Below are 22,611 nucleotides of genomic sequence, written 5' to 3' on the forward strand. Positions count from 1 at the left end.
TTTAATGTAGGTAGCAGGTGTTTTTCTTGAAATGCTGTGTTGTTTTTCCTCCATGCATAACGCCCCTTGTTATGCCCAAATAACTTAATTTTAGTTTCAGCAGTCCACAGCACCGTATTCCAAAATGAAACTGGCTTGTCCAAATGTGCTTTAGCATACCTCAAGCGGCTCTGTTTGTGCTGTTGGTGGAGAAAATGCTTCCTCTGCATACAGCATCTCCTTGTGTAAGGAGCGCGGAATGGTTGAACGATGCACAGTGGCTCTATCTGCAGCAAGATGATGTTGTAGGTCTTTGGTGCTGGTCTGTGGGTTGATTCTGACTGTTCTCACCATATCCAAGATTTTTCTTGGTCTGCCACTTTGAGCCTTAACTTGAACTGAGCCTGTGGTCTTATATTTCCTCAATATGTTCCTAACTGTGGAAACAGACAGCTTGGATCTCTAAGACAGCTTTCTGTATCCTTCCCCTAAACCATGATGGTGAACAATCTTTGTTTTCAGGTAATTTGAGAGTTGTTTTGAGACCCCCATGTTGCTACTCTTCAGAGAAATTTAAAAGAGGAAGGAAAACTTATGATTGACCCCCTTAAAAACTATTTCTTATAATTGGATTCACCTGTGTATGTAGGTCATGGGTCACTGAGCTTACCAAGCCAATTTGCGTTCCAATCAATTGTTTAAAAGGTTTTGAAATCAATAAAATGACAACAGTGCCCACATTTATGCACCTGCCTAATTTTATTTAAACAATTATTGCACACTTTCTGTAAATGCAATAAACTTCATTTCACTTCTCAAATATCACTGTGTGTGTCTCCTATATGATATATTTAACTGACATTTTTTATCGTAACAACCAACGATTTATACAGGAAAATCATGACGATTAACAAGGTTGCCCAAACTTTCGCACCCCACTGTATATGCAATATAAGTTTGGCATTATCTTATTGAAGTAAGCAAGGCATTCTGTGAAAAAGAAATCCTACAATGGCAGCATACGTTGCTTTAAAAACTCTGTATAATACTCTTTGTGATATGCCTACGAACAACTCAAAGGCGCGCTTGATAAGAGATCCGATGTTTACATAATGAAGTAAACCACCTAAGCAAAGCTAATAACATTGAGAGAGAGCAAATGGGGAGGGGGGTTGGGATAAAGGGTTTATTAAATACAAGTTGGAACCTCTGTGATTCCTTTACAGACATAAACACTACTGATTGTAAATTGGCTGTATGTATCATTGCTAACAACAACAACAACAACAACAACAAAAACCTCAGTTTAAAGGGAATCTGAAGTGAAAATAAACACACACAAACACATACATATACAGTGTATATATATTATCTGAAGCACTTATACAAAAAAATGTTTTTTAAATTTTCTATTTAAAATAACTTTTTGCCACTTATCAACTTAAAAATTACTGAAAAGTAAATGAAAGGGTACTATCAAAATGATTTTGAATATTTTCTTTCTTTCTGGTGGCTTAAAAGGCTTTTTATTGACAAGATAAAAAAATATTATCTAAGAGAAAACTCCAGAGAAAAAGTTTTTTTAAACTACGGTATGAAACAGAGCAGAGCTAATGACCCTTTAAACTCCACTGCGGTAAAACCTTATCTGAAGCTGCATCTTGCCGTTTTCTTTGATGTATAAGTGCTTTAGAAAACAAGACTGTCTCCAACCCAAATTGGATGGAAGACCTCAGAAGAGTGTGGTTTGTAATTGCTAATATGATAGAATGATGCAATGTTATAAAAAAAAAAAAAAAAAGCTTTACAACTGAAAGTAAAAATATGAGACTTTTTTTTTGTGCTACTAATGTTATATTCATTATCTGTACTACACATACAATTCATTATATCATAAAGTTATTTTTCACTTAGTGTCTCTTTAATAGTGATTTTAATCGTGCCTCGGATGTACAATTTATCCATGCCATATGCCCCAGAGCACCACCATACTATCACTAATGCTGGCTTTTGCTAGTGTTAGGAGTGGAGAGGGAGATTAGTGTTAAGCATAAAGAGGGAGGAAGTTATTGTTAGAGTGGGGCCGAACCTCCGATTTTAGGTTCGCGAACCGGGTTCGCGAACTTCCGCGTAAGGTTCGGTTCGCGTAAAAGTTCGCGAACCGCAATAGACTTCAATGGGGATGAAAAAAAAAATTATGGAAAAGATGTTTCAAGGGGTCTAACACCTGGATCCCCAGGTGGAGGAGTGGGATACATGCCAAAAGTCCCCGGCAAAAATCTGGATTTGACGCAAAGCAGCGTTTTAAGGGCAGAAATCACATTGAATGCTAAATGACAGGCCTAAAGTGCTTTAAAACATCTTGCATGTGTATACATCAATCAGGTAGTGTAATTAAGGTACTGCTTCACACTGACACACCAAACTCACCGTGTAACGCACCGCAAACAGCTGTTTGTGTAGTGACGGCCGTGCTGGACTGGTGCGCACCATGGCGAGAGTGCAGTGGCGGGTTCACTGAACAGGAATACAGTGGCGGGTTCACTGAACAGAACAGGTATGCAGTGGTGGGTTCACAGAACAGGTATGCAGTGGCAGGTTCACTGAACAGAACAGGTATACAGTGGCGGGTTCACTGAACACAACAGGTATGCAGTGGCGGGTTAACTGAACAGGTATACAGTGGCGGGCTCACTGAACAGAACAGGTCTACAGTGGCGGGTTCACAGAACAGGTATGCAGTGGCAGGTTCACTGAACAGGTATACAGTGGCGGGTTCACTGAACACAACAGGTATGCAGTGGTGGGTTCACAGAACAGGTATGCAGTGGCAGGTTCACTGAACAGGTATGCAGTGGTGGGTTCACTGAACAGGTATGCAGTGGTGGGTTCACAGTACAGGTATGCAGTGGTGGGTTCACAGAACAGGTATGCAGTGGCAGGTTCACTGAACAGGTATGCAGTGGTGGGTTCACAGTACAGGTATGCAGTGGTGGGTTCACAGAACAGGTATGCAGTGACAGGTTAACTGAACAGGTATGCAGGTATCCAGTGGGCTCACTGAACAGAACAGGTATGGTGGGCTCACTGAACAGAACAGGTATGCAGCCAGGAACAAGCTAAGCCTAACTAATCTTTCCCTATGAGAGACAGTCTGCAGCAGCTCGCCCTACTCTCACTAACGCAGGCACACGAGTGAGCGTAATGGCCGCCTCTGCCTGCCTTTTATTAGGGGGGGAGTGGCTCCAGGGGCTAGTGTAGCCTAATTGGCTACACTGGGCCTGCTGACTGTGATGTAGAGGGTCAAAGTTGACCCTCATGGTGCATTATGGGGCGAACTGCAAAAGTTCGCCTGCGAGACGCGAACGCGAACCACTGAAGTCCGCATGGAACCGTTCGCAGGCGAACCGTTCGGCCCAACTCTAGTTATTGTTGGAATACAAGAGGGAGAGGGAACGTGATAAAGAGATTGCTGAAATACCGGTACTCTCTTTGGCCCTGTTCAACGCACCTCCGCAGCTGCCCTACTCTGTCAAATAGGGAAGGAAAAGTGGGAGAGGACTGGAACAGAGCTGGATAGTCCCCAGGCAGAGCAGTGAGGAGCCCACAAATAGTATCTGCTAGCCAAAGATGTCCTCAGTATTAAGTAGCTAGAGTTTCCACAGTATTAGGTAGCCAAATAAGACCTCCAGTATTAGGTAACCAGAGGTACCCTCAATATTTGGTAGCCTCTTGGAGTCTCCAGTATTAGATAGCCAGGTAGGATGGCAGTATCAAGGAGGAACTGTAGGGATAATAACATAATGAATAAAATTGCTTTTTTTTTATTTTATTTTTTTTATTTTTTTACACTATTCATTTATAGATTATTTAGACAGTGTTTTCCCTTGCCCGTTGTAAAATTGTTCCTCTCCCCAATTTACATTTCTGAAATGTATCACAGGTGGTGACATCTTTAGTTCTGCCAGGTGATTTGTACGGAATGTTTGTTTACTGAGAGTTATTTGCACAAAAGGAGATACTGCTTGCTTGTCAGTTGGAAACAGCTGTTATTTCCCACAATACAACAGGATTAACAGACAGCAAACTGTCAAGACCATGGTCATGACCTCACACAGTGGGAGGGATTTCAACACAATATCAGCCATACAGACCCCCTTGATGATATATTCGAGAAAAGGTAAAGATTTCTAATTGGGATGAAGTTCAATCCTGGGTTAAAGTTGCTCTTTAAGTAGCTAGATGAGACTCCCAGTATTAAAGAGCCATGGGATCCCCCAGCAATTGGTAGCCAGAAGTGCCCATAGTGTTATGTAGCCTGAGGGGACCCCCAGTATTAGGTAGCCAGTGATGCCTCTAGTGTTTGGTAGCCCGAGGGGACCCCCAGTATTAGGTAGCCAGTGATGCCTCTAGTGTTTGGTAGCCTAAGGGGACCCCCAGTATTAGGTAGCCCGGTGGAGGGTTCAACAACTAGTGAGGTAAATTACCGACTTATGCAGTAAATAGTACCTGAATAAATGTCAATTTATAAACATTAGAGCATTCGGTAGAACAAGTGACATGTTCAGTATTTTAAGAACAGCCTGATGCGGTCAGTAACCAACATTTAGCATTTGGTAAAATAACCAGGCAAAGGCCACAGGCAGGCCAGGCAAAGAGGAGGCACCCTGTCCTAATACTTACTCCATTGGTGACAATATACTGCTGGGCAGGACATTAAAAAGTAAACAAAACAGAGCTGCAGGAGCAGGGCACCTTCACAGAGGCTTCCCTGTATCCCTTTAGTCATAAACATTTATACACCGATACAGTGAATCAGAGGGACTAGAGGAAGCATGCAGTCTAAAGGGATGCAGAGGATGCCTTTTAATATTAAAGCTATCAGAACTAGCAACTAACAAATGAACAGCTCAGGGCAGAACACTTGTAGAAGTATCGGCACAAATCTCACCAGAAGTGGGAGAACAACACAGTAGCAGAACAGATTGTTGCCAAGACTTAATCCACAGCTGGTTAGACTTCTACTGAACAGCTCTTAGTTGGGTAACTTACCCCAGAATAATGGCTTCAATACTGACTGTGGTATTTTACTGACCAATTATTTTTTACCTGAAGAGTTCTTCGTGAAATGATGCCATTGGGCATGATTGACAAAGCTTTTTCACCTGTTTTCCACTGTTCTCACCTTATCTATGTTACATTTTTAAGCTCCCAAAGAGCAAAAATATAGTATAATTAAGGTAAGAAAAGTAATATTGAAATGAAGTTAATCAGGAACAACTTACTATAAGTGATTATTTTGCTTGTAAATGTGGTGAAAGGTTGTTTTTATCAATTAGGTAAAAAATAGGTCATTTATGAGAAGCTTTGTGAATAGAGCCCATTGTGTACATAATAAAGTAGCACTTTTTGCGCAATGCCCTTTATGTGAATGCTGGTAAAATGTTACCGTAGGTTAGTGAATCTGCCCCAATATGACATAACATACCTGAGCATACCTGAGACAAAAGCGTATCACAAGTGGAGGCTAAACCGGTTCCAACAGCTAACCCTGTAATATTTATGACCTGTTGATACAAAATAACATTTTAAACTGACAATTGTGGTATTCTGTTTATATCTAAACAGTGATCACAAGGTTGGTTATTTGTAGAATTGAAAGCCAAATTAAGCTGTGAATAGATGGGTAAAAAGTGTTATAACTTCTGTCTTTTTTTAATTGCTGTGACCTTACTAATGAGGTTGAACTTTACAGATGGCCAGTAAGTGATGTACAATAAATATTGACAATGAGATAAAAAGCAACAAAAAATAGCACTATTTTCTTGGTGAAAAGGGAAAAAAAACATAGTCTATGATGGACATAATTCAATCCCCAAATATGGGATACAGCTTGGCACCAAACATCCAAAAACTAAAATTTTATTTTTAACTAAAGATAATCTTTAAATATAATGTTAATACTTACAGTCACAGCAAGTTGTACGGAGTCGAATTCAATCTTTCCCAAACGGCCACAGAATATGGCGCTTACTATGCTAATAGACAATATCAATGTTTGAGAAAGAAACTAAAAAGAAGACATTGAGTGTGCATAAAAATGAGGTACTTGTGTGATAAAGACATTTTAAAACAATTATATGATTTTATTATATAATCCACAATATTTGAGGCTTTCTGATCCCTAGGACCCCCCCCCCCCCTCCAAAAAAAGAAAAAAAATATAAATCTTTAAAAGACCCCGTACCTTGGAGGTGCTAAATAGTTTCTGTAGTGGCTATGTCAGGGGTCAAGTCCTGCGTGAACGTGGGGGGACGACGTCCACTCACTTTTTTTGGAGAGTGGACGCCGTTCCCCTAGCACCCTGGAGGGGAGCAGCGCAGGGGAGAGGAGCATTGGGCAGAGCAGCGGGGAAGGGCGGACGTTTCCCCCCCTTCCCTCACCTTGGGGCTCCTCTCCCTGGCTCTCCCCTCCATAACGATTGCAGCGGTGGCTGGCGGCGATGGCTGGCAGCGGCATAAGTGGGCGGGACTTACCTCCTCCAGTGTTCCGGTGAGTTGACGCTGTGCGCGCCGGTGCTCTGGTCTTCACTAGACCAGACTAGCTGCACGAACAGCGTCAACTCGACGAAACACTGAAGGAGGTAAGTCCCGCCCACTGATGCCGCTGCCAGCCATCGCCGCCAGCCTCCGCTGCAATCGTTATGGAGGGAAGAGCCAGGGAGATCGAAGGTGAGGGAAGGGGGGGGGGGGACGCCCGCCCTTCCCCGCTGCTCTGCCCAATGCTCCTCTCCACTGCGCTGCTCCCCTCCAGCTGGGGGGACACCTATACACCTTGCTACATATACTGGGGACACCTATACACCTGGCTACATATACTGGGAACACCTATATACCTGGCTACATATACTGGGCACTTATACACCTGGCTACATATACTGGGCACTTATACACCTGGCTACATATACTGGGCACATATACACCTGACTACATATACTGGGCACATATACACCTGGCTACATATACTGGGCATTTATACACCTGGCTACATATACTGGGCACATATAAACCTGGCTACATATACTGGGCACATATACCCCTAGCTACATATACTGGCACATATACCCCTGGCTACATATACTGGGCACATATACCCCTGGCTACATATACTGGGCACATATACACCTGGCTACATATACTGGGCACATATACCCCTGGCTACATATACTGGCACATATACCCCTGGCTACATATACTGGGCACATATACCCCTGGCTAGATATACCCCTGGCTACATATACTGGCACATATACCCCTGGCTACATATACTGGGCACATATACACCTGGCTACATATAATGGGGACACCTATACACCTGGCTACATATACTGGGCACATATACCCCTGGCTACATATACTGGGCACATATACCCCTGGCTACATATACTGGCACATATACCCCTGGCTACATATACTGGGCACATATACCCCTGGCTACATATACTGGGCACATATACCCCTGGCTACATATACTGGCACATATACCCCATGGCTACATATACTGGGCACATATACACCTGGCTACATATAATGGGGACACCTATACACCTGGCTACATATACTGGGCACATATACCCCTGGCTACATATACTGGCACATATACCCCTGGCTACATATACTGGGCACATATACCCCTGGCTACATATATTAAGCACATATACCCCTGGCTACATATACTGGGCACATATACCCCTAACTACATATACTGGGCACATATACCCCTGCCTACATATACTGAGCACATATACACCTGGCTATACTGGGGACACCTATACACCTGGCTACATATACTGGGGACACCTATACACCTGGCTACATATACTGGGCACATATACACCTGGCTACATATACTGGGGACACCTATACACCTGGCTACATATACTGGGGACACCTATACACCTAACTACATATACTAAGCACATATACACCTGGCTACATATACTGGGCACATATACACCTGGCTACATATACTGGGGACACCTATACACCTGGCTATACTGGGGACACCTGAACACCTGGTTACATATACTGGGGACACCTGGGTATACTGGGGACACCTATAGACCTTGCAACCTATTCTGGGGACATCTATACACTTGGCCACCTATTCTGGGAATATCTATACACCTGACCACCTATTTTAAGGACATCTATACACCTGGCTACCTATTCTGGTGACATCTCTACTTCTGGCCACCTATTCTGGGGACAACTATACACATGGCAACTTATACTGGGGACACCTATAGACCTGGCTAGCTATACTGGGGGTACCTATTTTGGGGGAACTGCTGTCAGATCTGTATTTTGGGGAACCGCTGATGGCGGATTGCATGTATTTTGGGTGTTACATGTATTTTGGGTGATCCACTGCCAGGTTTCGCGTATTTTGGGGAACTGCTTCCAGATTATGTGTATGTTGGGGGAACTGCTGCTGCCAGATAGTCTATTTTGGGGGAACCACTGCCATATTATCTGTATTTTGGGGGAACCTCTGCCCGATTATGTGTATTTTTGGTGAAATGCTGTGAGATTACATCTACTTTTTGGGGATACACTCAGGGCCGGTCCTAGACTTTTTGCTGCCTGAGGCAAACTTTTGAGGATGCGCCCCCCCCAATAACCCCCCACCCCCACCCCACCCCCCGCCATCCCTCCTGATTTTGAATGATCGTACAGCACCAAACAATTTACACTGCTTCATTTAATATTTAATATGATTGGCCTAATTCTTGCATGCAATATCATTGACCATCTCTAACGACCTATGAAGGGCCCTACATATTTGAGCACACTGACAAAACAGGTGTCCATATAGGGAAGCAATGTGGACATAGCACTCTGAAGGTGAAAGTACACTTACAGTCCAAGTGTCAGTATAGAGAAGCAATGAGGGCATAACATGAAACAGGGAACAAATGTGGGCACAGAATGTCAACACAGGCATTCACACAAGGAAGCTATCCGGACACAGAATGGGCACCTATAAGCAGCTGTGAAGGTTCACTGACAATACAAGTGTTCGTATAATTATTATTATTATTATTTAGTATTTATATAGCGCCGACATATTACGCAGCGCTGTACAATGTATATATATATCTTATCACTAACTGTCCCTCAAAGGAGCTCACAATCTAATCCCTACCATTGCCATATGTCTATATTATGTAGTGTAAGTACTGTAGTCTAGGGCCAATTTTAGGGGGAGCCAATTAACTTATCCGTATGTTTTTGGAATGTGGGAGGAAACCGGAGTGCCCGGAGGAAACCCACGCAGACATGGAGAGAACATACAAACTCTTTGCAGATAGTGCCCTGGCTGGGATTCGAACCAGGGACCCAGCGCTGCAAGGCGAGAGAGCTAACCACTACGCCACCGTGCTGCATAAAGAATTAATATGGGCACCTATCAGCTGCCTTGAGTGTATGGGTACACTGGCAGAACAAGTGTCAGCATGGTCACCAATCAGCAGCCTTGAGGATAAAGGTACCCTTGGCTGTTCAGGTGTTTGTATCAGAAAACAACGAGGGCACAACAACAACATCCACCACCAATCTTACAGTGAGGGTACATTAACAACACAGATGTCAGAATAGGGAAACAGTAAGGGCAGAGTATTTTCAGGAAACCAATGTGGGCATAGCTAAGACACCCATCAGCAGCCCTGAGAACCAAAGCATTGGCAATACACACACAACTGTAGAGAAGCAACAAGGGCATCTAAAGTCCCTAATAGCAATACCACGCATCCCTATAGGCAGCTGTGAGGATACACTGTAAGTACAGTCATTAGTACAAGGAAGCAGTATGGGCACCTATCAGTATCCCCGAGGATACACTGGGATAACAGGCATCTCAGTACAGGGAAGCACAATATGGGCACAGCATGGCCATCTATAAGCATCCCTAAGGATACACTGGAAGTGCAGGTATATCAGTACAGGGAAGCATTACATGGGCACCTGTCAGCAGTCCCGATGATGTGGGCACACTGATAGAACAGGTGACAGACTAGGGTGACAATGGGGCAGAGCCTGGGCACAGCATGATCACAGCACCTACCTATGGAATTGTCATCCTCCCGGTAGGAGCTCAGGAAGCCGTTGCTACTTCTCTCTGGTGACTCACCAGTGGTGAGCTGGGTCGGGGTGAGTCGTGCCTGGGCACCTCCAGCAGGATCAGCCCGGGGACTGGCAGTTCCTCCTCCTCCAGGGTTGGGGTGAGCAGCTTGTACAGCATGTACCCATCAGTGTCGCCAGCACCACGATCCATACTTGATTCCTGGCGGGGGGCGGGCATCCATCTGGCGCTGGCGGGCAGGGGACACCCGGGGCAGCAGGTCATCATTACTGACAGCAGAAGCGGCGCTCAGTGATATTCAGGGCGGGCGGGCGGCAGTCACTTCCGGATTCTGCCTCCGCCCGCACCCGGCGCCGACTGTCACGAAGGCAGCTTGCTGGGAAGCCTGGAGACTCAGAAGCTAGCATATAGGGTGGTGGGCTGGCGGTGCACAGCCTAGGGGGGTCCCATGGGTGCAGTCTGGCCGTGTCACAATGTCCAGTTCAGTCAGACGGGCAGCGGTAAAGTGGGAGATGGCAAAAGCCAGGCACACTCACTTCCTCTTTCTGCCTGGAAGCCGCCCACCCACTTCTGCCGCCTGAGGAACCTGCCTCACTCCGCCTCATGGGCGGACCGGCCCTGGATACACTACGACAGAGCTCAAACGTCCCCTGGCAGTCCTTTTATACCACTGCAGGAATATTTGGCTTCACCCATGACCACGCCCACCCTATGCTTAACCACGCCCATTTTTGTCTGGGCGCGGCGCAGAGGTTTTTAGGGTGAGCCCACTCACTTCTTTTTTCCAGAACTAGACCCCTGCTATTCCTCCTCTCTTACCCCCAAACACACATGTAGCTTGACTAGTAACCAAAGGAAGCTGTCTTCCTCTGTCTATTGTCATAGGCTAAAAAATACAGCATTGTGTGGAAATTCCAATATCACCACCAATTGCACCTAGTGGTGGGGTCAGAAGCGTGGCCTTCCAATCTATGGCACGATGTGTAGCAATAAAGATTTCCTACTAAGCAAGCCCCGAAGTTTGGAAGAGCAGCAGGCTACTGCACATTTCTAAGCAAAGAGGAGAAGATGAATTTGTGTCAAAATAATAGATTTATCTAAGTAATTCATTTACCAGAAAGAGGTAAAGCCATAACAATCTGCTCCGTAATGGACCTGTTCTCTTCTTCTCTTCTTTCCCCCATAGAAACTCATTATAGTAAACTTTGATATAACTGCTGCTATATCAGCTCTCAACTGCTGCTAAGGAAGTGAACTCCTACGCTAGTGTGCCCTCCAACACTAGACTGCACTGTAAACTCGATTTACTTCAACTTGGAGACCTTCTGTTTAATAAACTCAGTGCTTTTATATATTAGTGCATCTCAATAATCAGTAGATAAGTGCACAGGAGGTAATTTATATGCTTGTTAAAGTGGCTATGAGGGAAAAGTGATAGAGTGTCAGCAACTTTAGCTACCCCCCCCCCCCCCCCCCGCGCCGCCTTCTTATAGATATAATTTCTGTACTCATTGAATTGGGTGTGGGGAAAGACTGATGTTAAGTACATATTTGACTTGTGGACGACTTTTCCACCTACTTTTTCAGGTTGCCTGACCAAGGTTATGGACCTTTTGGGTTGGTATTGCTCCAGGAGTGTAGGCTCCACAGTTCCTGTGTTTTACCAACCGGAATCAGGAAATGTGGGCACCTGGGGCTAATGGACTATTTGGGCGAAATATAAGCTATTGGGCACCAAAGAAGAAATTTGGGCACTCCATAAAAAGTAGATGCCGGGTCCGTCCAACCAAAATGTTTCATTTTAAAGGGGACCTGAAGAGATAGGTATATGGAGGCTGTCATGTTTATTTCCTGTTAATCAATACCAGTTGCCTGGCAGCCCTGCTGGTCTATTTCTCTGCAGTAGTATCTGATTAAAACCAGAAACAAGCATCAGCTAGTCTTGTCAGATCAGACTTATAAGTCTGAAACACTGAAACACCTGATCTGCTGCATGCTTGTTCAGGGGCTATGGCTAATAGTATTAGAGGCAGAGGATCAGCAGGGCTGCCAGGCAACTGGTATTGTCTAAAAGGAAATAAACATGTCAGCCTCCATATACCTCTCTCTTCAGTTCCCCTTTAAGAATTAGTGTTTTTCGGTAAATAACGTCTTGAAATTCATTTTGAGAATTATATCATAAATTATCATCTTGAACTTTATTTTATTTAAATTTATAGCTTTTTGTATTAATGTTACTTGCAGTGGAGAAGGGGGATTTAGTGTTAGGCATCAAGAAGGGAGTTCTAGGTGTTAGGCACCACCATTGGGGGGGAGGGTTCAGGAGTTCTTCGGGTTATGCACCACCATAGGGGGGGGGGTTCTTAGGATTATGCACCACCAGGGGAGGGTTCAGGTTTAGAAAATCACCCGGGGAGGTCTTCGGGTTAGGCATCGGTAGAGGGTGGGTTCTGTGTGAGAGTAGGGTTAGGTTTAGTTGTAGTAAAAAATCGGTAATATATACCAATGTTTTATTATGCTTATTACGACTGTAAATATAGTTTCGTTTTCACTGTTACAGACAATATTTTGCAATTTTAGCACCGTTATTTTACCATATTTATTATTCTATCTCAGATAAAGATGAAGGGATTAGATTGTGAGCCCCTCTGAGGGACAGTTGGTGACAAGACAGTATACGCTGTACAGCGCTGCGGAAGATGTCAGTGCTATATAAATACCAAATAATAAGAAACAAAAATATGGTTACAGACATTGGGCTTGATTCACAAAGCCGTGATAACTGTTATCACGGCTGTGAAAAAGTGCAAAAATTTGCGTTCGTGGGTTAACTCGAGTTTTCGCACATTAACGGTCGCGCTCGCGCAATTATGCAAATTTATCGCGCAAACGCAGAATGTTGCACGCGATAACTGTTTTCATGTGAAATTATCACTGCTTTGTGAATCAAGCTCCATATCTTAAAGGAGGGGACCAAGTTCCCTTAATTAATATTTTAATTTAAAAAACTGAAAAAACACCAACAATACATTTTAAGAAAAAAGTTAAAATAATATATATCAATGAAAATGTTTTAAATACATACCCAAACACTGTAAATACAGTATCTCGCAAAAGTAAGTACATCTCTCACATTTCTGTAAATATTTTTTATATATATTTTATTATTTATATTTCATGGGACAACACTGAAGAGGTGACACTTTGATACATTGTAAAGTTATCAGCATACAGTTTGTACAGGTGTAAATTTGCCATCTCATCAAAATAAATCACACAGCCATTCATTTTTCAATTGGTGGTAACAAAAGTGAGTAAACCCCTAAGCGAAGAATGTCCAAATTGTCCCTAAAGTGTCAATATTTTGTGCGCCCACCATTATTTTCCAGCACTGCCTTAAAACGGACCTGAACTCAGAACTTCTTCTCTGCTCTAAAAGATATGCAACAATATAATAACCTTTAACCTCTTGAGGACCACAAGTTTATACCCCCTAGTGACCAGCCATTTTTTTACAATTCAGCACTTCTCCACTTTAACAGTTTAATGCTCGGCCATACAAGTTAGCACCCAAATGAATTTCACCTCTTTTTCTTCCCACTAATATGGGGATTTAAACTTCAGAACTCAAATCTCTGCTGTTGGTAAATCATCCTATTTTCACCTGAAGAACATTGCAAAAATCAAGCAGCTCATACCCCCAGAAGATCTGCCAACCTTAGTCCACGCCTTCATCACATCCCGACTGGACTACTGCAATGCTCTCTACACTGGCCTTCCAAAAAAGGTCTTGTATCGCCTACAGCTGATACTGAATCCTGCTGCCAGACTGCTAACCAACCAACCCCGTCACTGCCACATAACGCCAGTCCTGCATTCCCTTCACTGGCTACCTATAGAATGGAGGGTCCTATTCAAGATCGGCCTACTGACATTTAAATCCCTGAATAATCTAGGCCATGGATACATGAAAGATATGTTACAGCTGCGTAGCAATCCCCGCATTCTCAGATCCACAGGTTCTAATAATGTAGTCATACCCAGAATCCACTTAGAAACTTTTGGTCCCAGAGCCTTCTGTCATGCTGCCCCTATGTTTTGGAACTCCTTACCTCAACAGATCAGGACAGCCCCATCCCTGGACGTGTTTAAATCCAGACTGAAAACCCACCTGTTCAGTCTGGCATTTGCAGAAATATAACTTTTGTTGTGTGAATACTTCGTCCTACTAATTACTGAATCTGAGAGAGCCTAAGCGCTTTGAGTCCTATGGGAGAAAAGCGCTATAGAAATGTTATTGTATTGTATTGTATAATTGAGCTGTCTTTTGGAGGTCTCTGATTGTTGTTGCTATTGTCAGGCACCACCAGGGGGGTCTTAGGTTTAGCCACCACCAGGGAGGTCTTGGGTTTAGGCACCACCAGGGGGGTCTTAGGTTTAGGCACCACCAGGGGGGATCTTAGGTTTAGGCACCACCAGGGGAGTCTTAGGTTTAGGCACCACCAGGGGGGTCTTAGGTTTAGGCATCACCAGGGGAGTCTTAGGTTTAGGCACCACCAGGGGAGTCTTAGGTTTAGGCACCACCAGGGGGGTCTAGAGGTTAGGGATAGGTACAGGGAGGGTTCTGTGTGAGAGTAGGGGTAGGTATACTTTTAGTAAAATTTTAGTAATACTTACTAATGTTTTACAGCACGTATTATGAACGTAGTTATATTTATATCATCGTTATAAACAATATTTTCAGATTTTATTATAAGAAGAAACGATAAATGAAGATTCATCACAATAATATACAATTATAACGATTCAACATATATTATCATTTTTTATAATAAACGTAATTATAAGTTTCACTTTTGAAACAGAGAAGATTAACGTTTTCACTATTGCCGATTTCATACACATTATTTAATGATTTATATATTTGTAAAACATTATTTGTACACTAAATACAAAACAATATTATCATTTACACGCCGCACCCCGCCACACGCCGCACGCCGTACTGTTGGTGAGTGTGGATCTCACAGGGTGATATCGGTGGAGGTGTAGCGGATTGACATGAATTTTTAGGAAGCACTGATCGGATGTTGAAATTAGAACTTTAAAAATTACAAACACTGTTTCTGGCCACAAAAGTGATGGAAAAGATGTTTCAAGGGGTCTAACACCTGGAGGGGAGCATGGCGGAGCGGGATACACGCCAAAAGTACCGGGGAAAATTATGGATTTGACGCACAGCAGGGTTATAAACCCTAAAGGGCAGAAATCACATTACATTCCTAAACCGGAGGCATAAAGTGCTTGAAAACATCTTGCACACACGGATCAGGTAGTGTAAGTAGTGTACTGCTTCACACTGACAGACCAATCTCACTGTGTAACGCACCGCAAACAGCTGTTTGTGTAGTAATGACCGTGCTGGTGCGCACATTGGTGAGAGTGCAGGCGATGGCGGTTTTCCAGCCCATATGGTCGGGCTGAGGTTGCTCAATGACAGAACAACAGTGACTGTCTAGCTGATCGAATTTGGTCTGTCCACAATGAAGCAACGACCTTATTATCTTGGGTGTGCTCCCCAACACACTCATATTGGTCATTGCTTCATTGTGATATGCAAGCCCCTTCACCGCGGCAAGGTAACGATCATGAAGGGGAATTGACACATGTAAATGTGGTATACTACAGTGTGCAGTGAGTCACACAGATGCAGTGAAAGGTATGCACTGGTATAATACAGTGTGCAGTGAGTCACACAGATGCAGTGAAAGGTATGCACTGAGTCACACAGATGCAGTGAAAGGTATGCACTGATACAATACAGTGTGCAGTGAGTCACACAGATGCAGTGAAAGGTATGCACTGATATAATACAGTGTGCAGTGAGTCACACAGATGCAGTGAAAGGTATGCAGTGACTGGTATAATACAGTGTGCAGTCACACAGATGCAGTGAAAGGTATGCAGTGACTGGTATAATACAGAAAAATCAGATCGCGCGCAAAGGCCGGTGCGCACAAAATATCGCATCGGGTGCGACGAAAGCGGCGCACCCGATGCGCCTATAACGCATTTAGGGCGCATCCAATGCGCCATTATAGGCGCATCGGGTGCGCTGTTTTTGTCGCACCCGATTTGACGTTTCACGCGCACTGGCCTTTGCGCATGCAAAGTTTTGCGTGCGGTACTTTGCGTGCGAGCGCTAATTAGCACGCGCAAAGGATTTTTAGGCGTGATAAGGGGCTTTCCACAAGCATGCTAACAGTTAGCACCGCTTTGTGAATCAAGCCCAGTGTCTCTTAGCAGAACATTTCCTGTTCCTTTGTACTGTGTTGTTCCTGGATTTGAATGTATGCTAGTGTACTGATCAGTCACCTGCCCTGTCATCCCTACACACAGCTGATAACCTTGCTGTGTGCGGGGATGACAGGACTGGTGCCTGAACTGCACTGCACCACTGTGTCCCCTCTTGCTGGTGGCTGCCTCTTCCTCCTTTTTAACTTCCGCTAGGGCTTATTTTTGAGGTAGGAATTATATTTCAAGCATACTCAAAATTCCAGCTAGGGCTTATTTTCAGGGAAACAGGATATATGCTTGGTTCTCGAATTGACTTGTTCCATTTGTGTGAGTGCAATTCCCCCTTGGAAATCCTCAAACATTGGTGTAGCACCTGTCTGTATTTGATCAAGGTCTTTTAATAGTTTTCTTAGCCAAATTAGTTCTTGATTTGCTTGTGCTGCTGCTACATATTTGGTTTCAGTTGAACACAATGTTATACTTGGTTGCTTCCTGCTGGTCCAGCTCATTTGCCGTCATCAAAAGAAACATTTACAGAGTTAGCTGGTTTGGCATCTTTCATCCCAAAGGTTTCAATCACTCCACTAACTTATGACTTTGGTCAAGAAGAAAACTCCCATGTTTATCTCTCTCAATCTGCATACCAAGGAAGGAAATGTTTCACATTACCTAGATCTTTTGTTTCAAAGTTTTCACTTTCTAAGACTCTGGGGGTCATATGCAATTCACGTTTTTATGTGAGTTTTCTCCTCCGAGAGAAATGTTCATCTTGGATTTAAAATAACATTTTAACACTTTGCAATGAAAAAAAGTATCAAAAAGTAGGCAAAAAGTACTATCAAAATTATTTTGACCATTTATTTGCTTGCAGATGGTTTAAAATTCATTTTATTGACAAGTTTCAAAATATTACCCAGGAGAAAAGTCAGGTGAAAAATTGAATTGCATATGGGCCTGGAATGTTCCCATTCTTGCTCGTAACAGGTACTAGCAGGTCATCCACATATATTAGTACAAAGATTAGATATATCTGTCATTCTGCTTCTTTGTATACAGACAGGGGTCTGTCTGTTTTACTCCTTTGAAAGTTCTCTTTTGTGAGCACATCATTGATTTTCAGATTCCATTTATTTATGTATTTATTTATTGTATTTATAAAGCGCCAACATATTACACAACACTAGTTAAGTTTACAGACAATATTTAGGGGTGACATACAGCAATAAACCATTACAGAATACATGCAAAACAGATCACGCAGCACAGTATGAGTACAAGGTAATGCTTAATCAGTCACTGGATGGGAGCATGGAGATTAGGCAAGTCGAGTTCACTTTAAGAGTTCACTCAGATCCATAGGATGGGTGTACAGTAATGGAGATGCATGAAAAGGTAGGAGAATAAGGTGGAGGACCCTGCCCGAAGGCTTACAATCTAGAGGGAGAGGTAGGGACACAAAAGGTAGGAGACCAGAGTTCAGCTGCGGATTTAGATCTCCAGAGAGGGGTGGCAGGCCAGAGTGAAAAGGTGAGTTTTGAGGGCCTTTTAGAAGATGGTGAAGGAGGGGGAAACTCTAATGGGGGGGAGGTAGGGAGTTCCATAGTGTTGAAGCAGCTCTTGAGAAGTCCTGGAGGCATGCATGGAATTGGGTGATGCGAGGGGCAGTCAGGCGATGTTTATTGGAGGAGCGGAGTGAGTGGCTAGGTGTGTACCTCTGAGTAAGATCTGCAGCAGCGCTGTACTGGGGACAGCCATGTGACACGCCTGTCCCCTTGAGGCACTAGAGAGCGATCGGCTCTCATAGGATGAAGTCTATGACAGCCGATCGCTGTGATTGGCCGGCTGGGGAGAGGGATAGAGGGTGGGAGGGCAAAAAAAGAAAGAAAAAGGCATATTTATTAATCAATAAAAAAGAAAAATATTTGCAAAAAAATAAATAAACGGGGGGGGGGCATCAGACCCCACCAACAGAGAGCTCTGTTGGTGGGGAGAAAAGGGGGGGGATCACTTGTCTGTTGTGTTGTGCGGTCTTTAGAGGGGTTTAAGCCCATGGTCCTCAAGGGGTTAAAAGTCTACTTACAGCCTATAGCTCTTTTGTTTGCTGGTAGTTTTGTTAATTTCCAGACAGGGGCATATTTAGACTACAAAGGGAGGAGGTTGGTGACAGACTCAGAGGAGAACAGCTCGGAAGACGAATGGTGGGGGGTGACGAGGAGCAACAGACCCTATCGGGGGAATCTTTAAACCCAGACCCCTCAGGAGTAGTGATAAATCTATCCACCTTCCGGTTAAATAATAATCATATTGAAGTTCTGGCTAAAGGGCTATCCTTCTCTCCCACTGCTGCCGGAGACACCTTTGAAATCTATAAGGATATTGTAATGAATAGCGGAGATGCCGCCGCGCGGTCTGGCGGCGGGGCGGCTGTCTCCACGTTCAGACCGGCGGTTTCCGCACAGCAACATGTGTCTGGTTTGCCTGGGCCTTCTAGTGCACACACATGGAGAGCTACGCACGCGCGCTCCAGAAGACAGGACCTTTATGCCAGCAGGAGAGGTATCAGCTGATCAGGACGATCAGCTGATCCCAGCGGAACTCCTGATTGGCTGAGTGGCTGGGGGCGGCACTGCGGAGCGCTGTAGTATATATAGATCTTGCTTGTCAGTTGCTGGTTGTCTGCCGTTGCGAATACTTACGTGTGAGCACTCAGACCTCAGTCAGATCCTACAGTGTGTTAGAACCAGTTGGATTCCGCTCTTGATGTTTACTTTAGATCAGTTCCAGGGTGTTGAGACCAAGGACCTCACACCCAAGCATAGGATTACTGTGTTATTACTGTGTTATACTTTAGACCAGTCCCAGGGTGTTGAGACCAAGGACCTCACACCCAAGCATAGGATTACTGTGTCATTACTGTGTTATACTTTAGACCAGTTCCGGGGTGTTGAGACCAACGACCTCACACCCAAGCATAGGACACTGTGTTATTCTGTAGACTAGTTCCCGGGTGTCGAGACCAAGGACCTCACACCTCAGACTAGGATTGTGCTTGATATCTGTTATGACCTCTGGCTTTGTTGACCTCTCTCTTGCTTTCTGATTCGGTACCTCTGCCTATCTGTCTACCAGTTGCCAACCTTGCCTGTACCCGGTTACCGAATCAACCTTCTGTCTCTGTACCTTATCTGCTCGTGTGTTGCCGACCTGGCCTGTCTGACCCTTCTGGCTGTCACTCATCCCTCGAGTGATCAGTCTGTCTGTACTACCCGTGACACTAATCCACCAGGTGTCAGTTAGCTGCAAGGACCTCCTGCTCCTCAGAGAGTCCTTCCTGCAGTTCAGCCAGTGGTCTCTACCCCATAGGGGGCCACTGGCTGCAGTACAGTCTGATTCCCAATCCATCAGGGAATCACTGGCTGCAAGATTATCTCTATCTCCTCCTCTTAAAGAGATAGTCCCTGCACAGCCAGGGGCCACCTGCTCCTCAGGTGGTCACTGGCTGTAGTAGTATCTGGGTCTCCCGCTCCACAGAAGATAGCCTTACAGTTGCACCAAGCACTTACTCTTCATTAGGTGTCCAGAGGTTAGTCATACTTGTATTATTGGTGATTCTGCAGATCATCCATAATCAGGTATACATCTGTATTGTTGGTGATACTGCAGATCATCAATAATCAGATTGTGGGTTCGGGTGAAATCATCACACCGTTTCTCAAGTTTCATCTATTCAGTTCCTATATGCTGTCAGGGTGTCTGTGACCTAGGCATCTGTGCCCCACATGAATTCAGCCCCTTTCTAAGGGCGTGCGGAGCATGCAATCGCCCGGGGAATCAGAGTTAGCGGCAGGAAAGGGGGCACAGCTGCAAGGGGAGCGACCATAGCTTGTTATAACTCACCTTTCTTCAGCCAATAGTCCGTAACTTCAATCCCTTTCCTCTCGCGGCATCTGTCGCATGGTAACAGCGCCCCCTGTGGTGACGTCACCACATGTTATCACAGGGAGTGCTGTTATCAATGAGACAGATTCCGGGAAAGGAAAGAGATAGAAGTTACGTGGGATCTGCGAAAGGAAGGTGAGTTATAACTGCTATGTCCGCTCACCCCGCCTAGCCTATACTGCAGGCACCTACCTATCTAACCTATACTGGCACCTACCTATCTAACCTATACTGCAGCCATCTACCTACCTATCTAACATATACTGCAGGCACCTACCTATCTAGCCTATACTCAGGGCCGCCATCAGAAATGTTGGGGCCCCTCACACATCATCAGGCCTGGCCCCCCCTCCCTGGGTCCACCCACTGCCCGCCCACTAGCCACCCCAAGCCCGTGTCCGTGTGCGAAGTGCACTGTGGCGAAAAATGTGCATGGCTCCAACACTGAAGAAAGCGGCATGCACAGCGTGATGCGTCAAAAAGTGGGCGTGACCATGGCATGTTGTAGGTGGAGCCAAATACTAGCAAAATACAGGTAGTCCCAGGTTAACAAATGAGATAGGGACATGTAGGTCCGTTCTTTTCCTTTATCCGTTCTCTTTTGTCCCCCTCTTTTCTTCCTGTGCCTTTTTTGTCCCACTCTGTCTCACCTCAGTTTGCGCCTCTTTTGTGTCCGTCTGTGTGACCTCATGTTCCCGTCTCATCTCTTTTGTCTGCCTTTGTTCCCCCTGTGCCTCTTTTATCCCCCTGTGTTACCTCTTGTCCCCTTCTGTCTCAGATCATCCCCCTACCCTAGCCAGGTATAGGTGCCCCCAGTATAGGCATCCAGGCATAGGTGCCCCCAGTATAGGTAGCCAGGTATAGGTTCCCCCCGTATAAGTAGCCAGCTATAGGTGGTGCCCCAGTATAGGTAGCCTGGTATAGATGCCCCCAATATAGGTAGCCTGGTATAGCTGGTCCCCCAGTATAGGCCAGCAAGATACAGGTGCCCCAGTATAGGTATTCAACTATAGGCGGTGCCCCGGTATAGGTAGCCTGGTATAGTTGCCCCCAGTATAGGTAGCCTGGTATGGGTGGTGCACCAGTATAGGTTAGCTAAGTACAGGTGCCCCAATATAAGTAGCCAAGTATAGGTGGTGCCCCAGTATAGGTAACCAGCAGAGCCGTGACAAGGTCCTCCAGCACCCAATGCTGAGACACCAAAGTGCGCACCTCCATCCCTCCCACCCCAGCCGTCACACACTGATTGCTATTAGATTAAGAGGCACTCCAGGGCCTCCAACACCTTAATCTCTAGTTGTCTGGCTTGCAGTCACTGCCATGTATCCCCTTTTCTTATTTCTCTCTGCTTCAAACACAGTAGGGGAATGATAGCTGAGTGAGCTCTGCGCCTCCTCCTACACTGCGCCCTGAGGCTGGAGCCTCGGCCCGGCCCTGGTAACCAGGTATAGGTGGTGCCCTCAGTAGAGGTAGCCAAGTATAGGTAGGTGCCCCAGTATAGGTAGCCAGGTATAGGTGGTGCCCCAGTATAGGTAGCTAGGTATACGTGGTTCCAGCACCAGTATAGGTAGCCAGCCAGGTATAGGTGGTGGCCCAGTATAGTTAGCCTGTAGACAGATATAGGTGGTGCCCTAGGATAGAAAGTCTGCTGTAGCGGGCTCACTCATCTGCTACCCACGTTCAAGCGCTGATGTCACTCTTCTCTCAGTGCTGGAACGCGGTGTGCTGGTTAGGGAGCTACAGGCCCGCAGCCAGCCCATGCGACCCTTCCAGCACTTTGGGGATGCCCAGGGCCCCCAGAAGCCCTGGGCCCCTCACTGCAGTGTCAGTTGTCCCCCCCCGATGGCTGCTCTGGCTATACTGCAGGCACCTACCTACCTAACATATAATACAGGCACCTACCTACCTATCTAACCTATGCAGCAGACACCTACCTATCTAACCTATACTGCAGGCACCTACCTATCCAACCTATACTGGGGCCACCTACCTATCTAACCTATACTGGAGCCACCTACCTATCTTACCTATACTACAGGCACCTACCTATCTAACCTATACTGCAGGCACCTACCTATCTAACTTATACTGCAGACACCTACCTATCTAACCTATACTGCAGGAACCTACCTATCTAACCTATACTGCAGGCACCTACCTATGCAACCTATACTGCAGGCACCTACCTATGTAACCTATACTGCAGGCACCTACCCATCTAACCTATACTGGGGCCACCTACCTATCTTACCT

General features: G+C 45.1%; 1 protein-coding gene across 1 annotated transcript in view; it reads right to left on the bottom strand.

The window, feature by feature from the left end:
• LOC137544963 (multidrug and toxin extrusion protein 2-like) overlaps positions 1-10,314 on the bottom strand; it is a 102,311-nt gene extending 91,997 nt beyond the window's left edge. Inside the window, exons 1-3 of the mRNA XM_068266062.1 lie at positions 10,171-10,314; positions 5,948-6,049; positions 5,478-5,546 (exon numbers count right to left, since the gene is read on the bottom strand). Coding sequence (XP_068122163.1) covers positions 5,478-5,546; positions 5,948-6,049; positions 10,171-10,314 — 315 coding nt within the window. The remainder of the gene's footprint in view (positions 1-5,477; positions 5,547-5,947; positions 6,050-10,170) is intronic.
• Between the last annotated feature and the right edge of the window lie 12,297 nt (positions 10,315-22,611).

This window comes from Hyperolius riggenbachi, chromosome 2, assembly GCF_040937935.1.
Source record: "Hyperolius riggenbachi isolate aHypRig1 chromosome 2, aHypRig1.pri, whole genome shotgun sequence".
NCBI classification, from domain to species: domain Eukaryota; kingdom Metazoa; phylum Chordata; class Amphibia; order Anura; family Hyperoliidae; genus Hyperolius; species Hyperolius riggenbachi.